This window comes from Pundamilia nyererei, unplaced genomic scaffold (assembly GCF_000239375.1).
Source record: "Pundamilia nyererei isolate P.nyererei 1_Seehausen unplaced genomic scaffold, PunNye1.0 scaffold00172, whole genome shotgun sequence".
Classification (NCBI taxonomy): Eukaryota; Metazoa; Chordata; class Actinopteri; order Cichliformes; family Cichlidae; genus Pundamilia; species Pundamilia nyererei.
The window spans coordinates 857,667-879,350 of NW_005187573.1; the positions used below are offsets into that span (position 1 = coordinate 857,667).

Genomic DNA, 21,684 nt, shown 5'->3' on the forward strand with positions numbered 1-21,684 from the left:
GAGGTGACCCTCCTGGATAAGATGGTGAAGGTTTGCTGCGTTTTGGTGAAACAGTGTGATAAAAAAAAAAACTGATGTGATGTTCTATAAGGTGGTTTTAATAAAAAAAGAGGCAAAAATTAGTTCGTTTCTTTATTCAACTTTTGAACAGTGGTACAGTCAGAGTACAGTTCAGCAAACCTGATACCTGCAAGGGGAAAACATGCAAAAATAATCAAGGGCCATTTATCACAGCAGCCACAACCACAGACTGTATATAAAAGACCGAATTCTCATCCTCAGCATTTTGGCAGCTGCTGTCTTGATGTTTTTGCAGTCTGACTTCTTTTTGCAAACAGACGTCGCCCCCTGCTGGTCAGTAGAAAGAAAGCAAATTCAAGGCACTTCCTCACAGACTCCGCTTTTGAAATCTTTGAGGTTACATGCATCTTTCTTTAATATACAGTCTGTGGGCACAACAGAAATTATACAGGATGTTGGCTAGCTGTGGAGCATTGCAAAGCCATCTAAATTTAATTCACATATATTTCCATTTGTATGTAATTTAGTTTTTTAAATTTCAGATTGCACATATAGTATTTTACAATTATAAGTGGGGTTTGATGACAGCTTTAAAGACAAAGCTTTAAAGATAGATCATCAAGTTTATATATAATGAGCCTTTTTTTAAGATATGCATGATTTGAACTAGAATTTTATACAATAAACCATTTTCAACCCTTGTAGCAAGTTCCAACTAAAAATCATAGAGAGGGAGATCCACAATGATAAACTAAAATATGTATTTAGAACTCTAATGAAGAAACAATGCCATCTGTTAAATATCTGACTAACAGGGAGACTATGCAAGTAACAGCACAGGCTGACCAATGCCAATGACAAACACACATTAGTTAACACTTTATCTTACTCAGATCATTTAAATAAGATTTATGGCACATACACCAGATGTATCAGGCTAACTAACCACAACTGCACACCACTGTCACCATCACCTGCGTGGCTTTGAATGATTCAATCGTGCCGCCTCCTATAAACATGCAGGTCATACGGACTATGCTTCTAAATTGTCTTTCTTTGTAAGTATGGTGATCCTATCCAGTGATTCCCACCAAGTGGATCCTGGGAAAAATTCCATCCACGATGAACGTTAGCAGGTAGGGAAAATAGATAAATACATTTTTGTATGTACAAACTGGAGAAGCCGGCTCAGTCTAGCTTTACCCTAGATGCTCGTTACTACATCACATGCCTTCGGTTTTGGTCAAGCATGTATTCTTAATGTTGTGTGGAAGCTACTGTTGATCGTGCTGCTGTGGCTCCATGTTCTGCTCGGGCTGCTGCAGCTGGATGAGTCCTCCATCCTGCGCTGTGTTGTACGAGCCGCAGCTGGTGCACTTCATTCCCAGCACATGGAAAGGCACCGTACAGTGAGCTTGGCAGTCGTTACACATAATCTGCAGTAAGGACATTAAAAAAATAAAAAATAAATCATCAAACAGAACAAATATCGGTTTCATATTCACATTTAGATAAATGCACCAGCATTTTATTGTGTTATCGAAGGCCTACTTTGACCATTGCTCCTTGGTACTCAGTGGGCATTGGTGACTGGGCGATCTCTTTATCTATCTCCTTCCAGTGGTTCTGCATGTCACAAGCACTGTGCATGCACAGTGGGCAGCGATAAGCTCTGAAACAAACACAGGGGAGGGAAAAAAACAATAATATGGAAGGCCACTAGCAATCAAATAAGAGGACACAAAAATCCCTACATTGCCACAATGTAGCCTTTAAAAAGCTGATCAGAAACCGTTTTTGCTCTATACCAGGTAGATTGGACAAGCTTTTACAAATTACAGAAGCCTGCACAAAAACCTGACCTCTGACCTTGACGTCAAGGTCACTGAGATTCAAACTTATCTGAGATTTTTTAGTAGATGGAACTACTGTATCAATTTCAAAATCTTACATGGTCTCGTTTACAAACTTGTGTCGACACATCCTGCATGCTTAGCAGGGCGACAACAATACTCCGTCAGCCTTTTACGGCTGAGGGGCAAAAAGCAGACTATAACCCGGTCCCTTAATTACAACAACATCTTATTTTACCAGAAAAAGGAGTTCATTAAACATACCCTGTTCTGATCATGTCATCAAAGCAGGTCCTGTAGAAGAGGGTGAACAAACGCATTGTTACTATTATGCCACAATAGATCATGAAGATATTTTAATCTGCAGTCAGTTTGTCAGTGCTGAGTCTGTTTTGTCATTACTGCAAAATTGTGTTCTTGGAGACTGTGGCAGCAGGATATACTACAAAGGTAGTTTTGAGTACTATGTGTTTGTCTGTGAACAGATACTGTCAAACTGACAGTGTTGCAATCAGGCACCTATTTGACATTTTGGTCAGATAGGTGCCTGATCCTACTCAAATATCTGTGATTCATTTCCCTACACATGCATTAAACATTCATATTATTAAAAGAGTCATAATAATAAATGAGAGTGTGCTTCACTATAGTTTTCTGTCACAAATTTTCCACAGACTTCTGGATGCTTTCAAGTTAATTTGTGCGTGTGTGTGTGTGAGCAGCGACACTGAACTATCAGCAGCAGCAAATAGGAGAAACAGGAGTGTTGACCTGATTTTGATATTAGACTGTAACTATTTTTCCACCAGCATAGTCGTGTAGGTGAGATATTTCACACAGAAAAAAAACCGGATAAGTCACCAAATCAGTCTAACAGGACTAATTCCAGTAAAGTAAAATCAGTCATTATTAAAGATTAAGATGTAAAAGACTTTTTGTGTTGGAAGTGGGAAAAATGCCCAGTGTGTTTTTTTAAATATCATTTTGTGCCACTGGTAGAAATTAAAAAATACACTATTAAACCCCATAACCCTGAGCTGACAGTATCCAGAGAGTAAGGAATCCTACTTGTGTAGAAGATGGCCACATGGAAGAACGTGAGCTCCAATCCTGGATGTGTGAATATCCTGCATTAAAAAACATTAAAAAAAAGAAAGAAATATATATTAAACTCTGGAGAAAACAGATTAAAAAAAGAGCCACCATTCTCCTCGCCTTCTATCCTATTAATGCTGTTACCTCCATGCAGACAGGACAGTTCTGCCTTGAAACATTTTCAACACACTGAAACATAGAAAATAAAGGGAAATTAAAACTGTGAGGGCTCAACATACAGATAGATGTAGGCGAGTCAGGAACACAGCGATAGTCACCTTGTGGTTTCCTTGCAGATCCTGAGCTAAACACAAATTGCACTTCTCGCAGTGAAAGTACTTCTCTCTGGGCCCAATCCTGTAGAGGCACATTTGAAAACTCACTAAATGACAAATTTTGCCATCACGTGTTTCGGGAACAGTGAAATATCAGCATGATAACACAACACTGTGATTTTTATCTCTGACAGTTTCTTAATGAATTAAGAAAAATGGGAAAATTTTGTGGGGAACGTTAAGAAGACATTTCCCCAGTACCCGTATCATTATTACTTAGGGCTGCTCAATTAATCGAATTTTAATCACGATTACGATCTGGGCTTTCAACGATCATTAAAAATGACTGAGCCGATTATTAGCCCCTCCCTCATGCTTTAGTCTCGCGCTGCTCCGTGTGGCAAATCAAGCGCACTGCTCTGCATTTCGAACACCCGTCACAACAATTAAGAGGACCCGAGGGAAGCTCGGAAAGCTAAGCAGAAGTTATTTGGAGAGGAGAGTGACTGCCGTTGGTTGAAAAGAAAGGTAAAGAAAAAAAACTTCAGTGGTGTGGAAACATTATGGGTTCGCGGAGTCAGATGTGGATCAAGTAGACATAGTGTGTAAACTTTGCTATGGTGTCGTAGCTGCACCACAGAGCAACACTGCAAAGTTCACATTTTTCATTTATTTCTTATATTGCAAACATTTGCACTGTTATCAGTATTTGCACACTATTTTATATTATTTTTTAAAGTCATTATTCAATACATTGTTATTCTTAACCCTTTAAAGCCGATCAGAGCAGCATGCTTGTTTTGTATAACTATTTTTAAATCCCTGTAGAACCTGAACCGCTAAGCTAGCACAATAAATTTTTTTCCAGATGAAACCAGAGGAGTTACATCTTATGCCATCAGCTTGTCCTAGGTCACGGTTTCCTTCCACATATAGCTTTGCAAAAATTGCATAAAAAGCGCTTGCAGGAACAAAAACATAATATTCCAGAAACACGCTTTGCCGATCCGATCAGTTGTTCATAACACTTCCCACATTGAAAAAGACGTCAACGCGAAGTGACGTCATTTTCGCGGAAAATGTAGTTTTTTTACTTGTAGGCCTTAGAACTCGAATTGCACTGCTGGAAATAGTTTATTTTGATGCACATGCACATTCTTTGCAAATTTGCATCATAGGATTGTTTTTCCTGCAGTATATAAAAATTGCTGTATCTCCAAAAATAAAACTATGAAGACACTCAAAATAAATTTCCTGCTGTTGTAAACTATTTTTTGCAACTTTTTTGTATTTAAAGTTTTGAGGGATAAACCTCTTAAATTTCTCCAAGTAGAAATATATGTAAAAAAACAAAACAAAAACGATTTTCAATTTTTTTTTGTAGTTTATTGCACTTTTTTGCAATTAATGTAGTTACTATGGACTTAATACATACACATTTTAAAAATATGGGCTATAACAGTTGTATTGATGTATAGCAACGTGAAATGCTCCCACAAATGGCACTACAGCATGTAAAAAAAAATAATATAAGCTCTGGCGGACGAAATAAATATCGTCAAATAATCGTGATCTCAATTTCAGTGAAAATAATCGTGATTATCATTTTTGCCATAATCGAGCAGCCCTATTATTACTACTAAAGTTACACATAGAAATATTTAGACACTATAAACATGAAATATATTGAATCAGTTTCTTACCTGCAGATTCCACAGGGCTGACAGTGGTACTGCTTCTTGTCTTTGTCGAACAAGTGGCAAATGTCGCAGTAATACTCCCCAAACAGCAAATGACATTGCTGACAAGTCTGCTGTGTCTACAAAAGTATAACATTTGTACAGCTTTTTCCCTTCATCCGAGCTAACCATAATCAAAAGTACAACTCAAGCACTAAGGTGACATCGAGACGTCCTGCTGTAACCGACGGTGGAGCTCAAACACGTTAACTAGCTTTTCCTCAGTTACCTGCTGCACCGTCAGACACGCTGAGCACTGCACCTCTCTGACTTTGAATCGATCCATCTGGTGGTTCTCCTCTGCATCGTGGCACAGCCGACACACGTACAGTTTACCGCAGCAAGGTGCCTGCAGTACAGCAGAAACGCGATTACACAGGGCACAGACAGGGATGGGTATAGTAGTATGAGCTCAAATTGTGGTCATAAATATTTTGTACTTGCAAATCCGGATTTGTATGTGTAAAAAGAATTTGTGTGTGTGTAAAACAGATTTGTTACTGTAAAAAGAATTTGTGTGTGCATAAAAAAGATTTGTGTGTGGACTTAGCCAAAAAATACGTGTGAAACTCAAGTTTCAAGTTACAAGTACGAATTTTGAACCATATTTCTTTCTTTCATCTGATTGGCCAATGTCATGTCAATCACAAATTTAACTATCCAATCAGAGAACAGGTGGGTTTGGCTGTCGGAGGGGCGCTTTTTTGAACTGCAGGTCCTTGAAGGGTAATACAGTTTGAAGCTGGAGGATCTCTATATAAATATCCTATACAAGCTAGGTCCCCAAACTTTCAGTAGCTGTTGAAAGGATAAAGTTGTGGTATATCAGTGGTTAGAAATACCATTATTACTTTAGGATTAGTTTAACACAAAGTCAGGGCTGACCCGGGACCATGGCTGTGAGTCACAGTGCGCAGCATAAAGGTCCTTTCACATCGGACGCAGGATGTGCTGCTAATGCTAACTGCTAACTAAAAGCCAAGGATCCAGAACTTGTTGCGCTGGCTGCTGAGCTCTGTGTGTTTTTGCAGCAGCTCTACCTGTACTAGATGCACCTGCTCCTTGTCTTTTCTATCTCTGACTTTATGTCCTCTAAAAGAGTTTCTGGTTTCTTTGCTGGTTCTTCAAATATTCAATAAAAGGGCATTTATTCCATTCAAGGACCTAAAGCTCCATAAAGCACCCCTCCAATAGCCAAACCCACCTGTTCTCTGATTGGATAGTTAAATTTGTGATTGACATGACATTGGCCAATCAGATGAAAGGAACAAAAAAAAAACCGGGTCAAAATTCATACTTGTAACTTGAAACTTGAGTGCAGAGTTTCACACGTATTTTTTTGGCTAAGTCCACACACAAATCTGTTTTACACACACACAAATTCTTTTTACACATAAAAATCCTGATTTACAAGTACAAAATATTTATGACTACAATTTGAGCCCATATAGTAGTCCTATCACAGTTTGTGTAGCTGTAGCAATAAGTCACTAAGCATGTGTGTGTGTGTGTGTGTGTGTGTGTGTGTGTGTGTGTGTGTGTGTGTGTGCACGCGCCTAAATGTAATCCTTATTCTGAAAATTCTTTATTAAACAGTGCTGACAAAGTTCAAGAGGGAGCTTGGCACTGTCATGGAAATTATGTGTGTGTCTGAAAATATGATATGCATGTGTATATATGAATAAACTTTAAATTTCTCCCGAACAGCAGTAAGTCAAGAAGCCCCTCTCTCTTAAACAACTGAAAAAATGCTCTGCTACTGGAAAGAAGTACAAATAATTAAATAACAATTTGCTGCAGTACACCCACCTTTATTTGACATATTTGACCTTATCAAACAAAAGCCAGTGATATATAACAAAACAACATTTATAAATTCCCCTGATAACTGGAGCTGTTTGGATTCTCATACCCAGGCTGCTGGCTGACTGAACTCTGAACAGCTTTAGCCAACATGTCCATGTTCAGCTACTAATCAAGTGTCTGATTAGGCGTGCTGTTATAAAGGTCTTGGCTCACAGTGAAGAGCTTCCATACTAATGACACGGCCTGACCACCCCTTAAGTAATTAATTAAAAATTGGCAATGAGGACATGAGGATAAAATATATTTGTCACGTCACGTGTTAGGTAAAACAGGACATGATATCGTGTGGCATCAGACGTTTTGGCTCCAAGACCTAAAAAAAAAAAAAGTACATTCTCCCTGCTGTTTGAAAATATAAAGATGAGTCATCAACTTATCAAACGTCAGATAGGCTGTTTACACACTTTTAATAGATCTGTACATCAAATTTGGACACAATGTAAAAGATTTAAATATAAACAGTGTGTAAAGGTTACGTAATTAAAACGTATATAAAATAAATGATAAATTCCCCACGCCTTTCCTTGACCCCCCCCTGACGTTTTCTGTCAAGGCCAAGTACAACCGATTAGGAAGGCAACAATTTTAAATTCTATTCAGTTTTGTGCTCTTTTGCGCTAAATACATAAACTCTCATTTTTCCTATTTGTCAAATGTGAGAGGGAGCAGGCTTCCTTGTCTCCTCCGCGCGTAATTATGATGGGAAGGACTAAGACCGGAGGGAAGGAGGCGAGAAAAGCTCCAGAAACTCTCAAGCCCCTCGCTTCAACAACGCCGTGCAGATATTATGCAAAATCATGCCGTCTGAAACATTTATTATTATTTAACCCTGTTACAGCGACGTTTACCGGCTGAAGACTAAATAACTAGCTAGCTAGCTAACTATGACCGTCTCTAGCAGAGATATACCGACGACATAATCGTTATAGCACAGTTATAACTTGGCACCGTATATTTAAGACAAATGTATGAACATTTTTTAAAGCATTTTACTCACTTTCAATAAGCAGCTTCGAATGTAATGATCACAACCAGCAGAAGCAGCCATGCTTACCCCGAAATGGAATGCTTCTTCTTCTCCCTCCGCTCTAGAGCGTTGCACTGTTGGCTCCTGTGTTGTTGATTATGTCATCGTTGAGGTTGCATTAGCGCCACCTCTGCTTCGGAATGTGGATCGCAGTCTGTACAAATCCTACCCAATGACTCAAAACACAAAAACGGAAAAACAAACAGACACAAAATTAATACAAAACAAAAGAAACTATTTTATACAGTATTTTATTGCGCCCATAAATACTGTCTCTTAAAGAACATTAAACATGTCCACACAACTTCAACCTCCTAGGACCTGGCGTCCACATATGTGGACATCACATTTTGGGTTATTTAGACCAAAATACTCAATTTTGCTCTACAAGGGCCTGATATCCACTTATGAGGACATTATACTGGTACTGTTCTATCAAAATTTTAAACGAATATCCTCATATGTGGATATGAGGGCGAATATCCTCATATGTGGCTCTCATTTTTCTTAGAAACAAAAATTAGGTAAAAAAAACAAAACAAAACGCTGATAATTCTTTGTTTTTACATTCATCAGGTCCCAATCAGCCCAAATATCAAAGAGAAATTAAAAATGCATGCTGTGGAAGAGTTCAGGTCTTTGGAGGTTAAGGTTCATTTTAGCCTAAATAGCGATCTCATTTTCAGCCTAACAGTGTTCACACAGACCAGTAAGATTCATTCTAAGTTAAAATATTCTTTTTTTGTATTGTTTCCCTGCTTTATCTACATTTCTTATTTCTGAAATAATCTTATTGTTTATAATATAGAATCCTCCCCTTTGCTTTAGTGTTCCATTTCCCTCACCACATTGCTGTGCACCAGACTTTTTCTGTGGCCTTTGATTTGCTTATGAGTGTCTAAGCCTAATTTCCAAGCCTCTTCATTCTGCTTTAGACCCATGACCACATAAACCCAATAAGCATGCCATGGTAAATGAGCTGGGACTGTGCTTATAAATAAGATGCAAGGATTTTAGACTTTATGAACAGAAACAGAGCAGATTTAGAGGGTTTCTGATTTATTCTACCTGACCTCTATATGGATACAGCCTAGAATACCACACAATTTGGAATTTTCTTTATTCTGACACCTTTTTTCCAGGCATTTTTAAAGTATTAATTTAAAGGTTTTGGACTCACGTAGTAAATATTTCATTTCAAGAAGGCCTACCATCAGTATTTACTATTTTCATCCATAAATGTAGTATCTTAGTATTGAAAAGAAGAAGGCTACCTGAAGGGTAACTGAACTGATTTTAGGTGGGATCAGCTGAATGTGTTTTCTTCAATAAGATTTCAAGTGGCAGTCATGGAATCTGGCTTGTTAGTGTATACAACTCCCATCACTTTCACACCATTTACACTCTCACTCATCTTTACCCCACCTACCTCTATGGAATCCACATTTGTATGGACTAAGTTGGTTAGCCACAACAATTTTGTCTGTTTGTATCTGGAAGTCCCACAGGATCTTAGCTCGGTCATTCTCCACCACCCTTGGGGGCGTCTCCCATTTTGACCTCGGGACTTCCAGGCCATATTTGGCAATCGGCACAGATGTCAGCCACTTGGTTATGGCGTTCCATGTATGCCCTGCCTGCTAGCATCTTTCACCCTGCTTTTATGTGCTGGATTGTCTCAGGGGCATTTTTACACAGCCTGCACCTGGGGTCTTGCCTGGTGTGATAGTCCCCAGCCTCTATGGATCTTGTGCTCAGAGCTTGTTCCTGTGCTGCCATGATTAGTGCCTCTGTGCTGTCTTTCAGTCCAGCTTTGTCCAGCCACTGATAGGATTTCTGGATGTAAGCCACCTTCTCTATCTGCCGGTGGTACACACTGTGCAGGGGCCTGTCCTTCCATGATGTTTCCTCCTCTTTGTCCTCTTTCTTGGGTTTCTGCTGTCTGCATGCGGTCAGTTGGGGCCATCTTCCGGATGTATTCATGGATGTTCATTGTCTCTCCTGGACCGTGGTGCTGACACTCACTAATCCCCGGCCTCCTTCCTTCCGCTTGGCGTACAGCCTCAGGGTGGTGGACTTGGGGTGAAACCCTCCATGCATGGTAAGGATTTTCCTTGTCTTGATGTCAGTGGCTTCTATCTCCTCCTTTGGCAAACTTATTATCCCAGCAGAGTACCTGATTATGGGTAGGGCGTAGGTGTTGATAGACCAGATCTTGTTCTTACTGTTCAGCTGACTCCTCAGGACTTGCCTGACCCTCTGCAGGTACTTGGTGGTTGCAGCCTTCCTAGTGGCCTCTTCGTGGTTTCCATTTGCCTGTGGGATCCCCAGGTACTTGTAGCTGTCCTCAGTGTCTGCAATGTTGCCTTCTGGTAGTTCGATCCCCTCAGTTCTATACCTTCCCTCTATTTGTTATCATCGGACTACACTTCTCCAGTCCGAACAATATTCTGATGTCGTTGGTGTATATCTTGGTGGTGTGTATCAGTGAATCGATGTCTTGTTCACTCTTGGCATACACCTTGATGTCATCTTTGTAGAGGAGGTGACTTATTATTTTCTATTTTTATTAAAGTTACAGCATGTAAAATCTCACCATTAGATGTCAGTAGATTGCAGATTGCAGTCAATTGCTGTCACTTTTCTTATCCCTCCTAATTCAAGTCCATAAACCGAGCTACAGTAGCTCTGCTCACTCTGCTAATTCTGACTGTTGTTCAATCTTGGTTTAATCTCTTTTTTTTGCTTTTTGGACAAGCAAACTTACCGAAACGTCTTCAATCATATTGACGACATTTACCTCTCCCTTCAATAAACATCAACTGATTCAGCAGCCTTCATATATCCCGTTCCCGGACCTCTCTTCAGCAGCGCCGCTGGTGTAGTGGTATCATGCAAGATTCCCATTCTTGCGACCCGGGTTCGATTCCCGGGCGGCGCACGCCTCTTTTACAACGGCGATTAAATCTCAAGACATTTTTAATGTGATCAAAATGTTTGACAGTCAAATGTACCCTTTAAAATATTTAGACGTTTCATCGTGACTACTACTCACATAATATGATTTCCAGATGGCTCTATTTATTTTAGCGGATTGAGCAATGATCGGGAACTGAGAAATAAAAATGTGTTCCTCAAAGCCTGTATTAACCATACGTATAGAATAAAAATGCGGGGGCGCATCTTTGTGTGTGGGAGCAGGAGCGCTTGATTTTGGCTTAATTTCAGCGCGCAGGTTGACGCTGCTGACGCTGCTCCTCCGCCATCTTCAACTTCCTATTGTTTGCATCAGACTGAGGCTGTCTGCGGTGTGTGCCAGAGAGAGCAGAGTCGACCGCAGATATATTATTAAATAGTAGATTTAGTCTTTACGTTCGGGTCGCTAAGTTCAGCACAAACCATTTGTATGTCACTGGATTAAAGCTATCTCAGGACGAAACCACTGAACCTTGATGATGGAGGACGATCAACCCAGAACCTTGTGAGTATCAGCGGCCTTGTCTATGCCCTGGAACGGGAAGGTTTCGTCTAACTGCTGCGCGTCCGAAATATTTCCACGTTGTTGTTTCAATTAAAAGCCTTTAAACCTCGTCATTAAGGGTTTTTCATTTCTATTATTATATACTACAATTCATGGATGTAATACAACACACGTAGCTCCTTGTTTGTTGGGTTTATTTGGATAAATAGACGGAACCTTAATTTCCTTGCAAACGAAAGTGAATTGTTAGCTAATGCTAGCTAGCACCTCCTAAACATTCGAACACATCTAGCAAGTCAATTCTTCGAAAGTACTCCCTTTTGCGTGCAATGATAGCTAAAATAAAACGCTTTGTTTTATTGACAGTGTAAACACTTTAGCGAAAATGTAACAACAAGGATAGTATTTTATAAAGTGTCTAGCTGCCAAGACACTTAGCTCGAGGCCCGTAAACCGGTTAGCGGTATCTTTAGCTAGCTGGCGGACAAGCCACGTCAACGCTCGTGGAGACGGCGTGGGACATCTCCAGTGAGGGGGTGAAATCACTGACTGTTTTTGTAAAGCACACACTGTCCCCGACAATGTTTCGTTCCAATTCATTTATGGCTTTTATGTTGCTATAATTCATTGTTGTGGGTTGTAAGCTAGCCTGGTTAACTAGCCTTTGTTTGCATGCTACTTCCTGTTTGACTAAAGCTCAACTCCCCCATCTCTCTCCTTTTGCAGGTATGTGGGGAATCTGTCCAGGGATGTCACCGAGCCCCTCATTCTGCAGGTCTTCACACAGATAGGCCCCTGCAAGAGCTGTAAAATGATAGTCGATGTGAGTGCTATTGTCTCTGCTGTATACAGTGTGGTGTGGCTGTCTTTCAGCAGTGGCGTGAGCGGTTATGGCGCTGCTTGTGGAAGTCTCGGCCAGTGTGTCATTTTTTTCTTCTTCTTGTAATCCATTATATCGGACCTTTCACATCCATCTATACTAGGTGATTTTTATTTTCTCTAGTGGTTAAATATTTGACTTAAAATCAGTCTTGATTTCCCATTAACAGACAGCTGGAAATGATCCGTACTGCTTCGTGGAGTTCTATGACCACAGGCATGCTGCTGCCTCATTGGCAGCTATGAATGGAAGGAAAATAATGGGTAAGGTAAGCTATCGTATCTACAGGGTGAGTGGGGATGGGTGGGCTGCTGTGGAAAATGTGAGGAAAAAAAAGTTATTTTTAACATGAAAGAAAAACTAGTGGATTTCTGTATTCCATATAATATTGATTAGATATTCTAAATGACAAGGGGTGGCTACTTGATCAACTGATGACAGTTTCTTTATATGATGAAAACTGGTTCCACCAGGCCACTCAGTCTTTATGTTGAGGAAATCTACATAGTTCTTTTGTTAAGTGTGAGCTCTCTGCTTTCAATATTTTAAGCAGAGTGCAGTAATTTAATACAGTGTTCTAAAACAGAGGAACTTGATAAAGCCCTACAATCTAGAACAATAGAGGAAATAATTAACATTGTAAACGGCAACATTTAAGAGACCCCAGGGGCTGATAAAAGAATATTAAAGTGGTGCAGGAATGGTGTAGTAATGAGTTCAGTGCTGGGACTTTAACCTAGAAGTCAAATAGATGTGCTGAGCGACCAGTCTGCTTAGATGAGATGTATGCATTATATTCTATTTGAATTTTTATTTATATTTAACATATTATATTAAATCATTCATTTAATTATTCATTGTTATATTGCGGGCTTTATAAAAATGCATAGCTTTCCTTAAGGTTATTGAAAGCCTATTTGGAGTCAAGATCAGCTTTAAAATTAAAAAAACAAACAATTAATTTAAAATTGGCTTTTAATTAACTTGTGTATTGGAGATTACCAGGTTTTACTGTATATTGTAAACATACTCCACCTGCCTTCTTTTTTTCTCCGCTCTTCTCACAGGAAGTTAAAGTCAACTGGGCCACGACACCAACCAGCCAGAAAAAAGACACAAGTAGTAAGTAAAACTATTTGTATATGAAGAAGTGAAGTTTTGAACTTGAACACACTAAAAGAGTCCCTGTGATAATATTGCTGAATAAGTACTGCAGAACGTAAGCATTTCATTTTTGATTGATTTTATGCTTATTTTGTCCTTCCTCTGTTAACAAACTGATAGCAATCAGCGGTCTCTAATAGGAACTAAGGTTCTTGGAAAGTATAAAGCTTGAAACAGAGTGTGTACTCTAATGCACAGCGGGTCTAAACCACATTTTCCCTCCCAAATAGATCATTTTCATGTTTTTGTTGGCGACCTCAGCCCAGAAATAACCACAGAAGACGTCAAAGCTGCCTTTGGTCCATTTGGCAGGATATCGTAAGTTTCAAACTGTTTACTATCAAAGATCAAGTCTGGGTTAACACATATTGCCATTTAGATATATTGAGAAAAGAATGAAATAAATCTCAGGCAGAGGAGAGGGCCCATTGTCTTATTTAGAGACCTGCTAGTCCTCTTACAGCAGAGACTTCTGGTTGTGCTGAATGTTTGTGACAAGCTGCTGTTTGGTGATTTTTGTCTGCAGAGATGCTCGTGTTGTGAAAGACATGGCTACAGGGAAATCTAAAGGCTATGGCTTCGTGTCTTTCTTTAACAAATGGGTAAGTAGGCGTCATGTGAGTTTAATATTGCTGTTAATGAGGCTCGGAAACACTTTGTGTCTACGAATTCTCTCTCTCTCTCTGTATATTAACATTTTCACATAGATTGCTTGTTGGTTTGTTTGCAGTGCTTCTGCAGAGGTGCACTTTAGATTTCATGTTAAGACTCCCAGTGGATGAAATAAGATTATTTTTCTTCATTCCAGGATGCAGAGAATGCCATTCAGCACATGGGGGGGCAGTGGTTAGGAGGCAGACAGATTCGAACTAACTGGGCCACAAGAAAGCCTCCTGCCCCAAAGACCACCCATGAAAGTATGTTATACAGGATTTGTAAGATATGCAGATTTACAGGTGTCCTTATATGTACGGATGGATGGATTCATTAACAGAAGCTTGTCTTTTCTCACCAGATAACTCCAAGCATCTCTCTTTTGATGAGGTAGTGAATCAGTCCAGCCCCAGTAACTGCACTGTGTATTGTGGTGGAGTCAGCACAGGACTGACGGGTAATGACATATATGAGTACCATTGACAACATAACTATGATAATTACAGCAGATCTGTTGCTATTCAGATGGATATGACTGCTCATATTTAAGCTTTTCGTTATTAGTCAATGATCTTTCAAACAAAGCAGGAAAAAACCCAAAACGCCTCACCCCTATACGAGTTTAACGATACACAAATGTCACTGCTCGGTATGAACTTTGGTTTTACATCATGTTCAGTACTGCAAGAAGATTGAAAAAGGGCATATTTTTACCTTATCCAAAACCGAATGAGCCATTAAATTAGTTAGTAGTTATGATCAGTGTGATTTCCTCAGTGTCAGGCTAATTAAACCCATCACTGTGTGAGCAAAGGAGACACTGGTTGTGGAGGAAGGCAATTTAAAACTCAACATTTATTTGGAGCCAACATGTAAAATAAAGCTTGCATAATGTCTGCCCAGCTTTCAAGCTAACGCTGCTAGCATCATGTAGGTGATAGACAAGAACTGGTCTGCTGCCAAAGTGAGCTCTTGAGCTCTTCAATTATTTCTTTCTTTATTTTCCCAATCCTATAGTGCAAATATGTTGATATAAATAGACCTCAGAGTTTAACTGTTTTGCTCAGGAGTCCTACTGATTTGTGGAAATTTTTAAGCATAATTTAGTTTATGAATTAATACATAAATGTCTTTACCCATGGTAGCCAAAGCTTTTTGCTGTTGGTTGTCAAATCTTTATTATTAAAATGAGTATATATTTATTAGTAAGCGCAGAGAGATTCAAAGAAGCTGCTCAAGCATCAGTGCATCTGCTAGAGTTCATAGTGAGTTTAACATAGTCATACATGCTTCATTTTAAATGCAGAGATTTAACAAAAAAAGAAAAGCATCAGTTTGTCCCAAAATAAACTTCAGATCGTGTTTACCTCAATGAAAGAGACATGTGATGTACTCTATAACTACACTGTAGGTATAGAAATACTATACTTTACCTTTTCACTGCTGGAAAAGGTAAAGTATAGCTACATAGCCCAGTCTATTAGTTTCTGCTTGTTGATTATAAATGTGCTGACCACCTGTATGTGGCATATCCACATGTATCCTGGGTAGCAGTTACTTTATCAGGACACAGCCCTTACAGAAACGGTCTCTAAGAGTCTCATTATTTATGTCTTTTAGAGCAACTAATGAGACAGACCTTCTCCCCCTTTGGACAAATCATGGAAGTCAGAGTTTTTCCTGACAAAGGATATTCATTTGTCAGGTATGTAGATGTTTTCTGTTTTCTTCTTCATTTCTTTGCTTGATCAAACGGTGATGCTAAGGTTTACAGCTGAAAGAAAAGGTTAATGAACTCTTTGGAATGAGCTTGATCCCCCGGCCCTGGTCATAATGATAGACAAGTGTAATTGTGATTACTTTTTGCAGCCTGGAGTACAGATTTTTACTTTGTTCTGTTCACTTTATTGCCCTGAACAGGGGAACTTGATGTGCACCAGTTAGCATGATTAAGAAGGAAAACACCAAAACACTTAACATAAAGAGAAAATATAAAACTGGTTGTTCCAGTGGGTTCATAAACTGTACTGCAAGAGCAGTAGCACTAAATGGAAGCAAAAAGCAGCACTGCTGTAGACACTGAGTATGTCTTAATGGTGTGACGTATATGCATCACATACACCTACAGATTTTGTTTACAGGTCTGTGCTGCAACACATTTGTATCAGTTCTAGTCCATGATGAATGTTAGATGTCTACTGTACTATTAGTAGTTTAGCCATTAATAGCCAAGGAATCTAATGGTTTATCCCCCTCTCTGTTTGCTAACAAACACATGCATTGTGGTCATCATTGCTGAGTGGATATTTATGAAATGATGTTCAGCGTTTCCTTAGTCTCTCTCTCTCTCCCTCTGTTTGTCCAGGTTTAACTCCCATGAGTCAGCAGCCCATGCCATTGTGTCTGTGAATGGCTCGTCTATAGAGGGGCACATAGTCAAATGTTACTGGGGTAAAGAGACCCCAGACATGATGAACTCCATGCAGCAGATGCCTGTGCCACAAGTAAGGGTCCTATGAACTGTAGTAAGAGGGACAGCATTACATAATGACTTGGTATGGCAAAGAACACCAAACAAATAGTGCTGCAGTATGTCTTGCTCTAGTTCAGCTCAAGTATCAGCTTTTTTGCTATATGAGGGTATGTGAGTGTTACAAAAAGTATGGGGATAATTGAGTATCCTGTACATGAAATTGATATATTTAAGATGCTGTGATGTACTCGGGCAAGTGACCCATTGGCTTGTGTTATTGCAACATGGTCACCTGCAGGAGTCCCAAGCAGGAAGAAAAAGTCACCAGTAATGACCTCACAGCTTTATCTAATATTGTACCTGATATGCAAATAAGTGGTTAATTTAACAAATAAAAAGCCATGCCAGCTATGCCACTGTTAAATAGATTCTGCAAGGTTCTTTGTGGGATCTGCTGCTGTTAAACCATTCTGAAGTTATCCTTTTTTGTGCTATACCCTGCAGCAGAACAAGATGGGCTTTGCTGCAGCCCAGCCTTATGGCCAGTGGGGACAGTGGTACGGCAACGGGCCCCAGATTGGCCAGTATGTCCCCAATGGGTGGCAGGTCCCCACCTACGGTGTCTACGGGCAGGCTTGGAACCAGCAGGGCTTCAAGTAAGTAGCACAGGGCTCCTCTTCTCTGCCTCCTCCTACTCCAACACCATCAGTTCAAGACCAGGCCAGTGAGATCCAGCTTTGGCCACAGGAGGGAGCTATGACCTCCCTCTGCCTTCCAATGCCCCCCCCCCCACCTCTTCCCTCCTTCCCTCACGAGCCTGCCAACTTCAGAAGATTGAGAAATAAACAGACCCCCACCACCAAAAAAAAAAAAATCTGAACTCAAGATTTGAGGGTAATCATGTTTCAGTGTATAGTTACTGTGCACATAGTTCATCGTAAAACCTGAAAGCTTTTGTTCCAAAATGTGTTGTCACTTGATTTATAGCCCATAATGGCTCAGAGCATCGGACATACAAAAAACTGCTTAAAGTAAAATTTTTGAGTTTTTTTTTTTAAAAATGTAATTGACTAAATGCAAAAAAACCCCCCACATGCTCAGAGCTGAGGGTTTTTTCTTATTCTTTACTTGCCATCCTCTTCTTGGGATAGCTCGCCGATGATGAATCCATTTCACTTTCTGTGTACGGACATCTTCAATATTCTTCACTTGTTCCTTTTTTTGTTGTTGCATGTTTTGTTTTTGTTTTGATCTTTTGTTGTAGCTTTTTACATGTTTCTTTTTGATTTCACTGATTTTTTTTTTTCCCCCCTCACTGATGTTGTTTGTTATGTTGGAAATGTCGAATATGATGTGCAGGTTACCTTCTTTTGCTTTTATCTGGACAGTTTATGTGCAGTGATGTTTTGTGCACCCAAGATTAATAAAGGACGGGCCTCAAGTTGCTGATAATCTAACGTGTGGTGAACAGCTCTCTAAATACTCTGCACTAAAGTGTCAGGCAGATGTGGGCTCAGTGTGTTTTGACTGTTCAGGGCAGTTTGTTCAGACAGAGGTTACACCTCTTGACTTGAAATTTGAAGATGAACTTTAACCTGCGTCTCCACGCTGAATCTCCACTCTGAACTTACCTTTAGTTTTATTGCCTGAACCACAGAAGCAGTAAAAAGAAAGCCTGTGAAAACCGGGTGAGAACTTGCTACTTTGTTATACTTTGTGGCCAAATTTAGAGAAATGAATGTGCTTGCACTGTCATCAGTCTGTAGGCTGCTTACAGCAGGGTTTGTAGTTACCAGCAGTTGGGAGGGGGGTCGGGGGTTTAGCAAGGAATCTTTAGCTTGCTGGACTTAGCCTGTATGCTCTCTGTCTGCTTATCCACCCATGTATAATCAAATTCCTTTTGATACCCCCCACCCCAACCAAAAGCCCTCCACTTTTTTTTTCTTTTGTTTTGTTATTGTTTTCATCTAGCTTGAATCCCCACCCCCGCCCTTATAACCTCTGATAACTCTGTTTGCCTTCTTGTTCTCATTCTAGCCTGTCCAGATTCCAGTAGCTTTAATACAGACTATTCTTTTGGCTCCCTTTCGCCTTGTCTCTTCTAACCTGCTGGCATTTTGTCTTTTCTCTCTCTCTCTCTGTCTTTCTTTACCTCGTTTTTTTTGTTTTGCAGTCACTTACCGGCCAGTGCTGGGTGGACTGGCATGAGCGCCATCAGTAACGGTGGGGTTATGGAGCCTACACAGGGATTGAATGGGAGTATGCTAGCCAACCAGCCCGGTATGGGAGCCGCAGGATACCCCACACACTGATAAGTGGGCAGGGTGGGAGATTTGTCAACCATCAGCCTCTTGCTGGCTGTACGGTGCCCTGCGGGGCTGTGTAACACTGCCTCCATTTTGTGGCAGGACTGAGACTTTACTGGGATGTGGAATCTAATGAGAAGGGTGACTTCTGTGGAGATGTAAATGGGATTTCTTGGGGTGGGCTGAGGTAACAGGAGCCAGGGAGCAGCAGTTTGACCCACACAGGTATTTACACCATTTGTGGTAGGAAAGACTGTCCATGAACCAGGGCTCTTACCATTTTTAAGTTAACTGTAAATGAATTATAAAACTGTAAAGGAGAATCTCTTTTTTTCCCGGGTTTTACAGATTGCCTCCATTTTCACTTCTTTCCTCTCGACCACTGAGAGGTTTCTTTTTTCTTTTTTTTTTTTGGAACTGAGTCATGCTAAGTTATGATCCTTAATTATCTGAGGAATGGAAATTTGTTCTAATTTTCTCTTGGATTAAAAACAATTGCAGGGATTGTTGCCACTGCTGTTTCTCTGTAAGGGCAGATTAATATTGCACAGTTCTTTCCTCTTGGATTTCCCAGAAAAATTTGACTACCAAGAGCATTTTTCTTTTTTTCTTTTCTTTTTTGCATTCCATTTCTCCTTCATATCTTTCTGACAGCCTCAAAACTTTTTTCGCCACGTGTAAATAGCCATCCATTCATTTGAAACGATGTAAGTAAAATGCTACTGTTAACTGTGGGTGCTTGCTTTTCATTTTTTGTTTTGATAACTCGACAGTTAACTCGAACATTGTACGTAGCAGAGTGGCACTATCAAAGGTGACACTGGCACAGTGCAACACGCGACTCTTCCATGCAGGGATAAGACAGCATTGCTATGCAGTGCATACTTTAAAATTTAACACGATTCAAACGTTAAAGTGTGAACATGTTTGACACTTCTGATGTTTCTTCTTTTTTTTTTTTAAATATCTATTGAAACGCCAGTATTTTATATCAGACAAATCTGAGTGTATTCAGCTTTACACTTGCTCTTTTTGCCAGAGAGATGGAGAGGCCTACATTGTGTAACTGTTGCCTTATAGAGCTGGTTTCTTTTAGCTGACAAGATACTCTTTTTAATTAGGCAGTGCCTACAGACCTTTTCAGACCTTTTTGTTTCGAAAGGTGTTAGTCCTGAGAACTGATGACTCTGCTACTGTAATCAATGTTTTCTTGCTTTGTCCAATTAAAATGCTAATGCACATAAACCACACTTTGTGTTTGTTTCCCCCCTTTGTTTATTTGGTCATATTAGAGCATCAAATGGAAATACTGCATCTTGGCAACGGTGTCCAAAACTCTAAGCACATCACACGAAACATCTGTAAAAGTCTTGCTGATTATAGCCTGCCAGTACTTGACCATATTTGTTAAGAAGAAAACCTGCTGATCTGTATCATGGCGCAGTTCAGCCAAATCTTTTTATTTTTTTAATTTTAAGCCACCGGCCGCTTTAATCTTCTAACATCTGCAGCCTTGTGTGTTTAAGACATTAGATTCTGTCCGGCTGAACCAGAGGAACTTTATTTGGTGCCAAAGCGCACAGATAACAGATATCTCACCAAAATGTAGAAACGTGGTCAAACATAAATCAGGTCATGTGATCGCAAAACCCTTAATGGCTTCAAAGGTGAAAATGAAGCACATAAGTGTTTTTAGAATCATATTACAGTAAGTCAGTCACTGCAGCTAAAACTAGAGCTTAAAAAAAAAGAACTTAAAGCTTTATTTTTATTGTACTTCGTGCATAAAATGTTACAGTTCATAAAGAAAATGAACTTTACATGTACAACGCTCTGTTACTACAATCCTCATTTACCTCAGCACTTTTTTTTTTTTTTTAAACACACACTGATGGATGTATCAGGAGCAACTTGGAGTTGCAGTTGTCTTGCTTAACAATAACTTCCACATTGAGACTGGAACAGCCACGGATCAAACCAGAGATGTTCCAGTTGGTATACAACCTGCTCTACCTTCAGAGCCGCAGCCAAGATGGCTTCAGCACAAAAAAAGTTGAAGATACATTTGAATTTTAATTAAAAAAAACAAACTGTGCCTTCAGGTTGTCTGTTAGACTTTTAATATTCGGTTCATTAAAGCATCTCATTTATTCCAGTTCATAAAACAAAAAGGATTTCCCACAGTTCTACCACCACCTTCTGGCTGGAGCTTTTTACAGTTTGTCAGAGGACATTTGACTTGTAAGTGATTTTTTTTATTTTTATTTTTTAAAGCACAACCATGTGTTTTCTCAGAAAGTGATGTTTGTTCGAAACCCTGAAAACACAATGCAAAGACTTGCTGGGGATTTATGTTTCAATGGGAAACCTACTCTGCCGCCACACTGTAACTGTCAGGTTACACACACAGTAATGTTTCATCAACACAACCAACAGTTTATACCAGTGAAACTTGATCTTTCATTAGGAAGAGAAATGCTGTATAAGCTGCCTGTTGATGCTTCTTAGCTGGTATTTTAAAACCTGATGTTTTATTGCTATGAGGCTACAGCACTGTTCACTCCACCACGGTGCTGCTGAGCGAGTTGACTGTTTACCAAAAAAACAAAATCACAGAAAAATACACATTTAGAAACTCATGCTACATTTAATACTGTAAGTTGCACTCGTCACAACAGTGATCTGGCTACACCTTTAAGCCAATACTGCATAAACAGTGCCGCCTGTCTGTGGTTAAAGCTCCTTATATCCAAGTTTAGACACCAAATGGACCTCAGGTCCTGAAGGGTCTGTGTAAGCTGTTTATACAGCTTATTGTAGGGTCTTAGAATATAAAGCACCTTGGGGCAA

At 39.7% G+C, this 21,684-nt stretch overlaps 2 protein-coding genes and 1 non-coding gene across 3 annotated transcripts; 2 read left to right on the forward strand and 1 right to left on the reverse strand.

Annotated features, from left to right (window-relative positions):
- Positions 1–119: 119 nt before the first annotated feature.
- rchy1 (ring finger and CHY zinc finger domain containing 1) lies at positions 120–7,965 on the reverse strand. The gene is made up of 9 exons (XM_005746107.2): positions 7,847–7,965; positions 5,213–5,332; positions 4,948–5,063; positions 3,248–3,326; positions 3,114–3,158; positions 2,943–3,001; positions 2,139–2,168; positions 1,573–1,693; positions 120–1,457 (listed from the first exon to the last, which is right to left on the reverse strand). Exons 1-9 carry the CDS (start codon positions 7,895–7,897, stop codon positions 1,296–1,298), a joined length of 783 nt encoding a protein of 260 aa, XP_005746164.1. The 5' UTR covers positions 7,898–7,965; the 3' UTR covers positions 120–1,295.
- A 2,781-nt stretch (positions 7,966–10,746) lies between these two features.
- Positions 10,747–10,817, forward strand: trnag-ccc (transfer RNA glycine (anticodon CCC)). Its single transcript has one exon. It is a non-coding gene; the product is annotated as a tRNA-Gly (tRNA).
- A 257-nt stretch (positions 10,818–11,074) lies between these two features.
- LOC102208195 (nucleolysin TIA-1 isoform p40-like) lies at positions 11,075–20,084 on the forward strand. Its single transcript, XM_005746108.1, has 12 exons — positions 11,075–11,357; positions 12,084–12,180; positions 12,407–12,505; positions 13,305–13,359; positions 13,632–13,719; positions 13,928–14,003; positions 14,210–14,318; positions 14,417–14,512; positions 15,676–15,760; positions 16,421–16,559; positions 17,033–17,184; positions 18,702–20,084. The coding sequence occupies exons 1-12, from the start codon at positions 11,329–11,331 to the stop codon at positions 18,838–18,840; spliced, it is 1,164 nt and encodes a 387-aa protein (XP_005746165.1). The 5' UTR covers positions 11,075–11,328; the 3' UTR covers positions 18,841–20,084.
- The last annotated feature ends 1,600 nt before the right edge of the window (positions 20,085–21,684 follow it).

Excerpts from the sequence above, each read along its gene's own strand:
- rchy1 (XM_005746107.2), bottom strand. The coding sequence starts at position 7,897 with ATGGCTGCTTCTGCTGGTTGTGATCATTACATTCGAAGCTGCTTATTG. Across the intron at positions 5,333-7,846 it reads TTCGAAGCTGCTTATTGAAA|GCACCTTGCTGCGGTAAACT; the intron begins GTGAGTAAAATG and ends GCTGTACTGCAG. Across the intron at positions 3,159-3,247 it reads ATCTGCAAGGAAACCACAAG|TGTGTTGAAAATGTTTCAAG; the intron begins GTGACTATCGCT and ends TCTATGTTTCAG.
- LOC102208195 (XM_005746108.1), top strand. The coding sequence starts at position 11,329 with ATGATGGAGGACGATCAACCCAGAACCTT. Across the intron at positions 11,358-12,083 it reads GACGATCAACCCAGAACCTT|GTATGTGGGGAATCTGTCCA; the intron begins GTGAGTATCAGC and ends CTCCTTTTGCAG. Across the intron at positions 14,513-15,675 it reads AGTCAGCACAGGACTGACGG|AGCAACTAATGAGACAGACC; the intron begins GTAATGACATAT and ends TATGTCTTTTAG.